General features: G+C 40.7%; 1 protein-coding gene across 6 annotated transcripts in view; it reads left to right on the plus strand.

Moving 5' to 3' along the window:
• Positions 1–13,164, plus strand: part of FAT3 (FAT atypical cadherin 3) — a 542,685-nt gene that overhangs the window by 407,512 nt on the left and 122,009 nt on the right. For all 6 annotated transcript variants that reach the window (XM_075851466.1, XM_075851461.1, XM_075851464.1 and 3 more), the window contains one exon: positions 11,592–11,731. In XM_075851466.1, coding sequence (XP_075707581.1) covers positions 11,592–11,731 — 140 coding nt within the window. The remainder of the gene's footprint in view (positions 1–11,591; positions 11,732–13,164) is intronic.

Raw genomic sequence — 13,164 nt, forward strand, 5'->3', positions numbered from 1 at the left:
TATGGGCATTCCAAGCCCAGTAAGCCTCAAATTTTCCTGATGCTGATCCCAGCCCCGTGCTTGAAACACTATAAGTCTTTATATTCTTTCTTTGAGATATAGACACATATGGTCAATTCAGCACCATTTACTTCGGACTATTGTCAACTTTATAGTCTTGACGTTTAACCACAAAAGGTTTGTACTTTCCTTCTAAGTATAAAATATTCAAAATAGCTCTCCTCCAGAAGGAAGAAATCTGTCCCTCTAGCAATAACTATAGGCGACTACCCTGTAAGTCACTGTGTGACCCCTTATAGAGCTTTGAAACATGCTTTGGATTAATCGCCTAACCAGAAGCATCCATCTGTAGAGAGCACTGTTTCAGAGTTGTTGCTCCTCATCAGTACAGAGTAGAGTTGTGGTTGACTAAATGAGATTCCATCGAAGCACCTCTTGGAAGGTACTGATTCTCCTTGTGGAGATCCAGCTGATAGGGAGTTTTAAGGGCAAAGTTCCTTGGGAAAAAAGTATGCAAAATAGCTCTCCTCCAGCTAGATCTCTGCAAGGAGAATCCGTACCTTCCAAGAGCTGCATCAACGGCATCTCACTCAGCAAACCAGAACCCTACTCTGTACTGATGAGGAGCAACAACTACAAAACAGTGTTGTCCAGAGATCGATGTCTTTGATTTGGCTATTAAGCAGACTCATGTTTTAAGGCTTTATAAAGAGTCAGACTTTGACTTACATGATAGTCACCTATAGGGGGCAGTAGAGAGACAGGATTTTTTTCTTCTGGAGGAGAGCTAATTTGCATAACTTATTCCCACACTCCAAGCATAAACACAAATTTATTTACATTTAGGCAGGGACTAAATTGTGAATTCTCTCTTTTCTTGATATGTTACGGGAGAAATAATATGAAGTTTTGGCCCTTTGACTAGTTGCACAGTATGGCATCTCAGTGTATTTGAGTTATGGTTGCCTCCAGAAGTTGCAGTTGACCTAGTTTCTAGGTCAAATTGAAAACGAATAAATACGTTCGCACAGACTAATAATACTAAATCTGACAGTGTACTCTGAGTGCCCTTCTCAAGGATTGCAGCTGCGGGGAAAGGAATATTTGTATACATATGCTCTCTGCCTATATGGAGGGAATATTGACGATTTTTAGGGATATATCTCGCTTAAATAGCCACAGAAACCACATATAAGAACGAAGTCCTGGATCCTGAGACTTGCCTTCAGGGGATGAATTTTAAAATAGTAAATAGAAGACGTGAGCAATAGATGTGGTCTGATATTTTAGCCCTTTAAGAAAATGACTGAATGACTGTCGCCTATAGGAAGAACTGTATATATATTTATACAGAGTTCAATTAAATCAATAATAAGTGTGTATGGATTAATCCCTTGGCGCTGCAGCCATTTTGCGTTTTTTTTTAATTCAATTTTTTCCTCCCCAAATTCCAAAAGCCATCTTCTTTTTTTGCAGGACGAGTTATAGTTTTAAATGCCACAGTTTAATGTACCGTATAATGTGCTGAGGATTTGAAAAAAAAAATCTTTGTGGGGTGGAATGGGAAAAAAAACAGGGATATTTTTTTTACATTACTTTAGTGGAAAAATGGTTTAGCGGTCCGGATCAGAGTTAACTCATACAGCCGAAACCTGCTGAGCATGAGTCCGCGCCATACTCCCCTTGGCAGCAGTGCTGTACAGTTACGTCTCATGTCACCAAAGTGTTAAGCTTGCCATCTCCCCATAGTGGTGGAAGTGGGCATCCTGAATTTTATCATTTAAAGGGGGCATATGGACATCATGACATCATAGAGCAGGAGTCCCCTGACAACGATTTTCTTCTATAAGCCATCGGGGAGAGCCGCTAACAACAAGCGCCGCTTGCTCTAGTGGACCCGACCTCTCCATCTGGAGCTCTGTAATAAAAAAAGGAAGTTCTGATTCTTACAAAAAATGTATTCAAACATTTATTAGCACCGAATTTTGAGCCTAAAAATTAGGTAGTGTTAAAGGGCGAATAATTGCTTATAGTACAACTTATAGAGAATATATTGTATAACATCTCCCGTAGCCACACGTGGCTAAAAGTTCTGCAGGCGACTCAAAGGTAACTCATGCTTTACAAGTGACAAAATAATTTGGAAGAGGAATCATTTTACAGCAGGCTGTTCCTTAAGCTTTTGCTTTTCATCTCTGGCTACGCCATTAAAATTTTTATGCTTATTTTATTTTTCTCTTCTAATTAACAGAACAAAGTATTCTCTTTGAAAAATTCTATACTCTCCCAAGGCTTTCAATTAAAGACTTTTCCTTGAAACTCTATTCTTCAAACGATTTTACAGTCAATTTTTTTGCATCATTTCCCAAGCAAATCAATTAAAACGTTAATTGTAAGATGCCATGTCTTTTTAGCATAAAATGTAAAAAAAAAAAGCACGTAATCTCACAGCGTTGCAGGCTACCTAGTCCTAAATTAAACGTCAAGGACAATTATGTGCTTGCTAAGAATTACGAAAGTATTAAAGATGGCGCTTGTGCTATTATTAGGATGGAAACTAAAAAGGAAATTTAACATTATCCCCACCCCCGCACTTCAAAAAGATTTTCCAGAATTATTGTTCAAATTCAAACAATGGATGAGTCAAGAGTAAGACCGATAATATCCTAAAAGCCAGATAGCCAATGCACCTAGTAGCCCATTTCAAACCAAAAATATCCTAAGAATTATTTATGGGCCATTTAAAAATCCTGGAGTTGTCCACATGACTCCTTAAAGGGGTTCTCCACTTTGGACAATCTCTACTTATTGTCAAGGGAGCCTTCTAACAAGCCGATCACAAAGGTTCCCCCAGCGATCAGATGTAAACTGTAGGGAAACCGGTCAGTAAGTATTAAATTTCTCTGCAGTGCCACCACAGGGGAAATGAAGCATTACACAGTGCCTATTCAAATCAATGTGTTGTCTGTGTAATAGAGGACAGGACAGCTCATCCAGAGCGATGGACGCTCCTTGTAACCGCTCTCTCCTCAGGCCAAGAGATGAGAATCCTGTACAGAGGACCCCCTCTATTAACTTACAATTCACTAATATGAAAATGGGTTTTCTCAACTGGACAACCCTTTAAGGGCCCATGCTACAGGGCTTATGGGCCCATATAGTACCTTGTTCTATATGGAGGCACACAATGGTTTATTTTTCTCATGGATTAATAAGAAATACATGAGAAAAAAATGATGCTTCCAGTGCAATGCTTCTAGGGGACAATGTGGTGCCACACAATACAGCGGCACACAAAGTGCATACAGCTCCATATTATCTAACCATGGGACTCCTTGTGGGTCCGTACAATCTAGGTGCACACAGCTTTTAGTCTACGTCTAGATATATTTCCATCCTGTTCTCGGCTTAGGGCTGATCTAAATGGGGCAGATATTACGGACACGTTGGCTAGCTTCCTCCATCGTAATCCATTGCCTCTTTTTCGAACTGCACATTGTCCAGTAATGTGACCTTCAGTTCACCTCCATATTGGTACTGGGTTCATTTAAGAATGGAACCGTGTTATATTGTGGGCTTTTCTACCAAAGAGATTGTGGGGGACTCACCCCTCCCTTCCTAATAACTTTGCAGTGTTGGAGCCTGAATGTTTATGCAAAAATAAAACAAAGCATTTATTGGTTACAGGATTTGTTGGAATGGCCTTAAAGGGGGACTTTGAAATTGATGGCCTATCCTTAGGCTAGGCTATCAATATCAGATTGGTGGGTGTCCGACTCCCGGAACCTCCGTAAATTAGCTGATTGAAGGGGCCCTTCACTGTTTACCAGGGATAGCTCCATATATTTGGGAGTGGCTGTTACTGGTATTGCAGCTCAGTCCCATCCTTCCTAAAGATAGGCCGTCAATATTATAGTCCTGGAAAACCTCTTTATAGTCCTATAACTGAGGAACATCAGCCTAAGCCACCAGGATAAACCATGAAGGCCTTTTATACGGGAATTACTTTCCAGTATCATTGTCTTTATTGTCCATTACATGACCCATATTGAGAGTATCTTCCGTTTTCTGCCCTAGCCGTTTATATAAATACGCCGGCCCAGGTGGAGTGACATGTTGGGGAAATGGTTGAAAATTATTTTTAACAACTTTACTTGACAGAAGAACAACTTCGTAGGATAAGATGTTTTTTTTAACCCCTTGGCAACTTCCGCCGTATATGTACGGCGGATGTCGCAGAGAGATGTATGGACCGGGCTTAGGAGTTGTGTATTGCAGCTGTTCTCCTGCTCTAACAGCACTTACGACTTTTATGTCACAATCAATAGTAACCATGACATCTAAGTGGTTACAGCCCATCATCTGCGATCGGGGGGTGCCGATGGGTTGTCAAGGTAGCCAGGAGGCCTAATGAACGACCCGAGGTTCGCCATCTTAGTACTCCTATAAGGCCCTACCAGGGGCTGGTCTTATAGGATAAAGCTGACAAGACTATACACTGCAATTCATAAGTATTTTAGTGTATTGTACAAGCGATCCAACTATTGCATGTTCAAGTCCCCTAGTGGGACTAAAAAAAAGTAATAAAAATAAGTTTAATAAAATTTTCAAATATTTTTAAAAAAAGTAAAAGAAGTAAAAAAAAAGCCCTCCCTCAACTATGTATTGCGTAAAATAATATAAACAATAAACATATATACATAATTGATATCACCGTGTTTGAAGCTATCCAAACTATTAAAATGTTACGTTATTTTCCCAGTGAACAGCTTAAATAAAAAATTTAAAAAATGCAGAATTGCTATTTTTTGGGTCATTTCGTGTCCCCAAAATTTTTTATAAAGAGTGATCAAAAAGTCACATGTACTACAAAATGATACCAATAAAAACGACGGGTTGTCCCGTAAAATGCAAACCTTCTTATAACTCGATCAAGAAAAAAAGGTTATCGGTCTCAGAATATGGTGATACAAAATGATTTTTTTTATTTAACAAAGAGTTTTTATTTTGCAAAAGTAATAAAACATAAAAAAACAATATATATTTCTTATCATCGTAATTGTAGTGACCAGCAGAATAAAGTGAACATGTTGTTTATGCCGCACAGTGAATGTTGTAAAGACCAAACCTCAAAAACAATGGCGAAATTGCTGATATATTTTTTTCAACTTTTTCAATACATTACATTACACGGTGTCAGTAAAAAATGCAACTTCTTAGACAAAACAATGAGCCTTCATATGGATATTTGACAAAAAAAACAACAAAGTTATTGCTCTTGGAAGGAGGAAAAATATGAAAATGGAAAAACAAAACCTGGCTGTAGTGCCAAAGGGTTAATCTATCAATAAAATGACCCTATATAGGAAAGTTACAGAATTCCTGTCCTGATCTTGTGAGGTCATTCTGCGACATAATTCTGATACTTACGTAGAAAATACCTCTGCTGTCTGTCACTTACTGTTATTCATAGATGGCTGGCGGAGGCGGTAATGCTCTATGGGAGATCAGTGTCTTGGAAAGGCTTAATCTTTATAAATCTTTAATCCAATATTTCTTGTGGATTTCTGAACTCCAGAAACGGTGCTGTTTTCCCATTTTCGTCTGCGACACACAAAGTGATCTAGGTAGCCGTATTTAAAGGGTCCGTCTAAAGACGAGAACCCCTGTCTCTATGCCCTATCAGGGCATATGGACTTCATAGGGGGGGTCCCCCGCATTGAGAACCACCTCTATGTGCCAGAATAGTGAGTTGCTCTGTAAGAGAGGCGCCCGGTCTGGCATTCATTTGAATGACTGCCATATGGACATTACATAAAATTCCCCTGAATACTGGCACAAATGCTTGTAAGGGGTTCAGACCTTTCCAGGATTGTAGACCCAATGAGGGGTCTGTCTGGGGTCCGACTCGAAGATGGCAAACTGATCTTTACTTAGGATGGGGCAACAAGCTTAGCAGTTACACATCTGGTACAAAAACCAATGGTCTTAAAAGGGTTTGTCCGGTGTCAGCAAATTAATGTCACTTATACCGTAATTAAAATGTATACAATTTTCCAATATACTTAATTCCTCACTTTTTTCAAGATCTCTGCTTGTTGTTATTCAGTGGGAACCTTCATTGTTTAGTTCCACTGAATAGAATTCTGTCCATGGTCATGTGATGGACACACAGATGCTGGGATCGTTAGAAGACTCAGCTCTGGTACACATACTGTAACTGTAACGAGCTGTGCACCTGTGTGTCCATCACATGACCATAGACAGAATTCTATTCAATGGAAGTAAACAATGAAGGTTCCCACTGAATAACAACAAGCAGAGATCTTGAAAAAAGTGAGGCTTTAATAAAGAAAGTATACTGGAGAATTGTAAAACTTTTCATTAAAAAAAAATTACATTAATTGCCTCAAACCGGACTAATGCTTTAAGTGAGAACAGAGTCCAAAGTTTAACACAGAGTCCCTTGGTATATCACAGAGTTGTACGCTCACACACGTGGTTGCCCGTGGCTACACAGCTGCCACACTCTGATCCTCCTCATCCCAGTGAGGGTAGTAGTCACCCTAGTCTCCCACACTAGCAGGGCTGCGCAGTGGTTACCAATAGACTCTATAGACCCAGGCCGTTACTCATAATTGCGTCTCAGCCCGTTGCTACCACGCCTCAGCATACTCTCTATGGGCCAACCAGCTCAGTACATCGGTGTGACCCTCGTGGTCCAGTTCCAAACACTCACAGTTGGTATCTTTACATCGTCCAGCTGGCTGGGCTGTCTACTTTTGACTTGGCATTGCACCAGTCTGTATCTAGGAAAGGCGCCATAGGAGGCTGCCCTTCTCAATGCTACCAATATCTGCTGTGGGTGCTGCTATTTCACCAGGTGGTGTATACTTTACTTTCCGCTACTCTAGGCCCTCGGTGGTGCGCCGACTTGCAAATACCATCCTTCCCCTACTTGCTAGCCAACACAGACAGCGCTGGACACACACGTCATATTCTGTGGCTTTACACTTTCTCTTCGGGGCACGGATGGTCACCTTTATACATACACATCGTGGCACAAAATTGTACCGTGGTTCGCTGGTAACGCATTTTGGTATCTTCCGTTCTTGAGTGCTGGCAGAAGGATTTGCAGTGAATGTAGGTGTGCTCAAGACCAGGAGATCGTCCTGTGCCAACCAAATCATCCTGCCAACCACTTATCATGTGCCATTTACAAATGTTGTCTTCTCGGCAGAAGATCTTTGGGCCACCTTGGACACCAGTAACTGGGTGCGATTGCTACCGCTGCACCCTCTATAGCTATGCCCCTGCTATACGGGCAAATAACTATTCTTTAAGGTTTTTGAAGGACTAATTCATGAATAATTACAATGCTAAATTTTTGTTTTAATAGTCTTTATACAGAGATGAACTGTAGTTAACAAAGTTCTTGGATGGGTCCTCCACTTTACTAGGCAATCTCCCTTTTGCACGCAGTTTCGGAAGAGAATTGACGACCTCTTTGGGTAGCACAAAAAAAGTACCTATAGAGTCTGTTACCTCAGCACGGGTGCAGTGCCTGGCACAATGTGCAAATGTTAACCCTGACGTTGGCAATGGTTCAGCTGCTAACTTTTACTTTGAAACTTCTGTTGTTTAGCAAATCCATATTTTGAGCTCAGAGTCCTTCAGCGGTGGGGTAAGTGTTACAGCCGTCCAGCCACCCGATCAAACTGGATCCCAGAAGCCATGAGCTATGAGAACACCATAAAATTCTTAGCGTTCTCCACAAAGCCCATATGTCAGTTTCCTCCGCTGCGTCTCTCAGAGCAGCCAAGAAGTCATTATGATTAAAGAGCTAAAGTTGGAAAAACCCCAAAAAGTTTACTACTGAAAAAGTCCGTTTTCGGCAGCCGATATCGAGGATCACGACAGATGAGGGAAATTCACTCGGCAGAATGACATATTATTATTTTATGAGATGAATCTGCATAATTTTGATGAGATCGGTGTTTTTTTTCCCTTCTTTTGTTCCTGTGTAATATTTTATCCAGTAATTAAACACTTGCTGAATCCAGTAATGAAGAATTGGGCTCGACTTAATCCTTGGAATGATAGAAAACAATCTTAAAAGTTCTTCTACGCATTCAAAAGAGACGTTCATTGCTTTAGGAAACCCCCCTCCCCCCCCACCCTAAGATCATGTATAAAAATGAGGCTGTTTTGGCAAATTATTAGAACATTGAGACACCCCATGATCAGTTTACTAGAGCGGAGACATGATCTCGGAAAGGTGAACTTACACTTAAAGGGAAGGTCTACCGTTAAAAATTTTTAGGTCCAACGTTTCCAGAATAGATCAATGGAATAAATCCATCTTCCCTCTCTTAGAGATGTAGCAGAGCTGAGTTTGACATGTAGAATGGCTCATTATGATGTGTTATCTGTACAATTTCACATAGGACTGCATTGTTCATGGTGCACAAATGCATTTCTTTGACAACATCAGCTCTGCTACATTTGCATATGAGATATAGTATAGCTATATGCTTATTACCAGTATAGTAGAGCAAATATATTCGGATTAAATAGTGTATTTATGATCTCATTTTAGGTATGCCTCCCAATAGTCTGGATGGATAGTCCAAAAATTAAGATTGTCCACCCTTAATCCTGCATAGACATATAGTTAAAATGATAAAATTCTTGCTACCTTCAGCCACCACTAGAGGGAGCTTAGTGCATACTGTGTTATTGTTGAGTTCAATGTATAAACAGTATGCAGTAAACTCCTAAGCTCTCCCTAGTGGTGGAAGCAAGAAGTACAACTTTTATCATTTAACTATATGTCTATGCAGGTTTAAGGTTGGACAATCACCTATATTTTTTGACTATCCATAAAAATCAGGACTATTGGGAGAAATACCTAGAATGAGATCAAAAATACACTATAAATTGATTCTTTCTACTGTACTGGAAATAAGCATATAGCTTTAATATATCTAACATACAAAAGTAGCAGAGCTGATTTTGTCATAGAAATGCACTATGCAGTCCTATGTGAAATCACAAATAACACATCATGATGAGTCATTCTACATAACAAACTCAACTCTGCTGCATCTCTAAGTGAGGCAGATGTATTTATTCCAATTACTTATGTAACTACTGCTCTTCTTTACAGTAGCCTGTAGTCTGTGAATAGGACATTTACTGAATATAGTAGTGTAGGTTGACCAAAAACTCTGAGCAACCATTTTCAATAATCCCTAATCGGGCATATGGAGGTAATAAATGGGGATCGGGACCTCGGGCTGGAAACATTGTACCGAGGACCGTATGCATTAAATGAATGCCCATTGGTTTTAAAGAGGCAGTATAATGAAATCGGGTTTACCAGGAGATAACAGCTCCCAGAAGCAGGACCTGCAGAGATCGGCTAGTCACCGGAGGTCCTGCTCTATGAAAAGAGGTTGTAAAAAGTGGACAATTCCTTTAAGCATTGCACTTATCTGTACATTATATATACAGTGGAGGTGTTCATTCATAATGATGGCCAAACAGGAGATCGGAGATTGAATGTAGAAGACGATTTGTTCTCATCAAACCCATGATATACAATATGTTCCCGCTTGTGCACAGCTTTCCTTCATATTTTGACAGGATTCATAAAACAAGCACCTTAATAGATTTTTCTCTTGCGGGAAGGCATGGCGGCAGATTTCTTAAGATAACCCCTGAATACCTAGAATGTCCCCGGTGTAAAAAAGAATTTTCTAATCGATTTCTTCAGTCGCAGCCAAGTGGATGTTGACAGAAATAACCCGGGCTTTCACTGTTGGCCGTGAGGCATTGTGAGATGTTGAGTTGAACTGTGGGCCACGTTATGTTACCGTAGTCAAGTTGTGTATAAGACGGTGCCCCGAGCGTTCCTATCTGATCTATAGGACATTGTGTAACCCTATAGATCATCTAATGAATCAAAAGTCCCATTACAAACCTCTATCTTAGAGTAATTCTTCATAGAGATACCCCGAATACGGAATCATTCTAGATTTTCTGTCGGAAATGGTGTATACTAACGTCTCTGCACTTGCTAAAAATGAAAGGGGTGTTTTTATGATATCATCTTCCCATGTGAATTAGGTGGTGATATTAGATGGTCGTCTTGGTTGGGGTTCGGGAGGTTCCCTCTGATGTCCCAGCCGAGAAATGGCCATGTATGTGAAATTAATGGGAGTTACAGAAATGTATGAAGGACAGCACCCCACTAAAAATGAGTACTGTACCCCCACCAAACTGACCTCCTAATCCAGAACAGATAGTATTGTAAGAATATCCATTTAGGACCACAGGGCACCTAATGGCATGGGCAGGGAGCCTCTACGGCGCCACATGGAGTCTCAGTTATTATGCAGCCATGGGCACGCCATCTGCTGGCATATGTTGCCTCTGTATGGCATCGTATTCTTTCCTAGAAGCAATGCAATCGATAAGATTGCATTTGACGAAACATGATTTATTTATTTTTTCTTGGATGACGTATGTATCTGAAAAATAAAACCTCTGTATGAAATTGGAGGCATACGAAGGTATTACGACCCTGTGCAACTCAGAGCTTTAACGGAGCTGTGTGGTGAAGACTAAGGCTGATTTCACACCAGCGATCGGCATTCTGTTCTTCTGCTCCATCAGAGGAGCAGAACAAGGGGAAAAACTGAAGCGCCGGTTCCGTTGCACCACATACACCACCGGCAGCCGACGGAACCCATTGATGTTAATGGCTTCCGTCTGGTTTCCGTTAGGGTGTCTGTCGTTTTACCGGAAACAATAGCGCAGCATGCTGCGCTATTGTTTCTTGTATTCTGAGCTGGATCTGCATTGGAGGCCCCTAATGGAACCTCCAACGCAGATGTGAACGAAACCTAAGGCTGGGGCTACTCTTAGTATGCAACAGTCTGCAAGATTGCCTACTTTATCATATATTTGGTCGCACCATTCAGCTAAACTAAAATGAGTGTGTATCTGAAAATGTAAGGTGTGGCAGTAAGGGATGATAGATGGGCTTGGGCGCTCTATGACAGGGGTTGGGGAGAGGGTCCTTACATTAAAACTTCTCCATACCATAAGTACCTTTAAGGTTGAGTTCACACCTGCTTTCAGGTTTACATTATTCTGCTCTTGAGCAGAATGGAAAAATGAAAGTGCCGGATCCGTTGCATGACGGACACCAAGGACGCCCGGCAGAACCCATTGACTTTTACCGGTTTCGTTGAGTTTCTGTCATGGTGTCCATAATTTTTCCAACATTTTGGAACTGATTTGTGATGGAGGCTCCTAACAAGGAGCCTCCGACACAGATGTGAACATACCTTATCTGACACTTGCCCTGAAGCAATTGTAAGTTTTCCTATTGTTGTGGCCACCGTAGAATTTAGCGGATTTTGGATTAGTAGAATATATTTTTATCAGTCTACTCCATCATGAGCGCCCAGTTTTATTTGTCCCATTGGCTAGATTTTGCAGTTTCATATGCTTTTATCAGGTATTCTGCATGGGACTAGTGAAAATAATGGTCTAATAACTACACTTCCCTCTTTGGACAGGAGGAAATATGGACAGCGCTTTTGACATCGAGAAAGGTGTGGGCACAATTGTAATTGCAAAGCCACTGGATGCTGAACTGCGCTCGAGCTATAATATGACTGTCGAAGTTACAGATGGGACAAACATTGCCACCACTCAGGTAAAGTCCAGATATGATCGTCCTATGTTATATGTAAAGTAAAGATTATGGATAACAGTTGTGTGGTTTTGACAATTGAGTCTTATTTTGTGGGTCCACTCCAGTTAGCGAATCACTCAGTGACGGAAATCTGCCACTAGGAGCATCTCCTCCATCAACGAGGTTGCAATATATTTGGTTGATGACCATGCAGAGGCGTAACTGAAAGCTCCTGGATCTCAATCCAAAATATGTACTAGTGCCCCCACCTAATGTGTCAATTTTGGATTACTCTTATGTGAAATAGGGGCCTTTGGGCCCCCTGAGGAACCAGGGTCTGAGTATGTCTGCCCCCGCGTCCATGATGTTCATTGTTTGTGCTTAGCATCCCTGAAGCCCATCATTGCCAAGAGCTACGGTTGATGTGGCCATAGATAAGAGCAGTGAGCCCCATTATTGCTTAAATATTGGCAAAATAAAAAGTACCCAAACTAAACATCAAATTTGAAGCATATTTCCAGTTTCTCATTAAAAATTCTTGTACAGCTATGCATCAAAACTTTTATTTTATATATTTATTCTATGCCATATTGTATTTTATGTTGTTTTTTTATGTGCTACAGTATGAACTCCATTGATATGAAGGTATTCTCAAAGAGAGAGAGAGTTGTGTAGCTAGCCCTCAGTGTGTATGTGGGGGTCCCTAAGTTTAGGAGTGTATTTACCTTGTATGCTTTCGAGGAAGGCATATTGCAGTGAATGGAGGGGGAACACAACACTCATGACTGACAGATATAGGGAGAGAACAGGTAAAATTCATTGCATACTAAGAGTGGGTGACTGGGTGACCAGAAGTCTCTGTTCCATAACTCCAAAATGGCTGACTATTGTTGCAACTTCCTGTCCTGAGTTATAGTTTGAAAGCAGCTATGGAGCACTAACTTCTGCTCTAATCAGTAATATATTGTACAGAGAATGGGAACATTCATGATGAGCACATGGAGGTTTTTATTGGAGTGGAGAGACTCTTCAATGTTTAGCTTAAAGGGGTATTCCTATTATCCCTAGGATATACCATAATAATCTGAGCGGTGGGGGTCTGACATCAGTAACCCTTACCGATCCAGAGAACAAACGAACTGAGGTCCTTTTCTCCTGAAAATCGACACATCGGCCCTGCGCTACTATGCATGGAATTGCAATACAAACCCAAAATGAATGAATGATTGTTGCAGTTCCTTGCACAGCACGTGATTGGGAGTGCCACTATGCAGGGAAACACTGTGGGCCCTTTATTCTGAGGACCCCCACTAATCAGTCACTTACTATGATGGGAATACCCCTAAAAATAACTTTTGAATTAAAATGATAAAAATACAACATATGTAAAATGCAATAAATTGCTGAAAGTTTTTGTACAGAAAAAGTTTTCCAGAAAACTTTATATAAAGCTC

The sequence above is a fragment of the Rhinoderma darwinii genome, chromosome 2, assembly GCF_050947455.1.
Source record: "Rhinoderma darwinii isolate aRhiDar2 chromosome 2, aRhiDar2.hap1, whole genome shotgun sequence".
NCBI classification, from domain to species: Eukaryota; Metazoa; Chordata; class Amphibia; order Anura; family Rhinodermatidae; genus Rhinoderma; species Rhinoderma darwinii.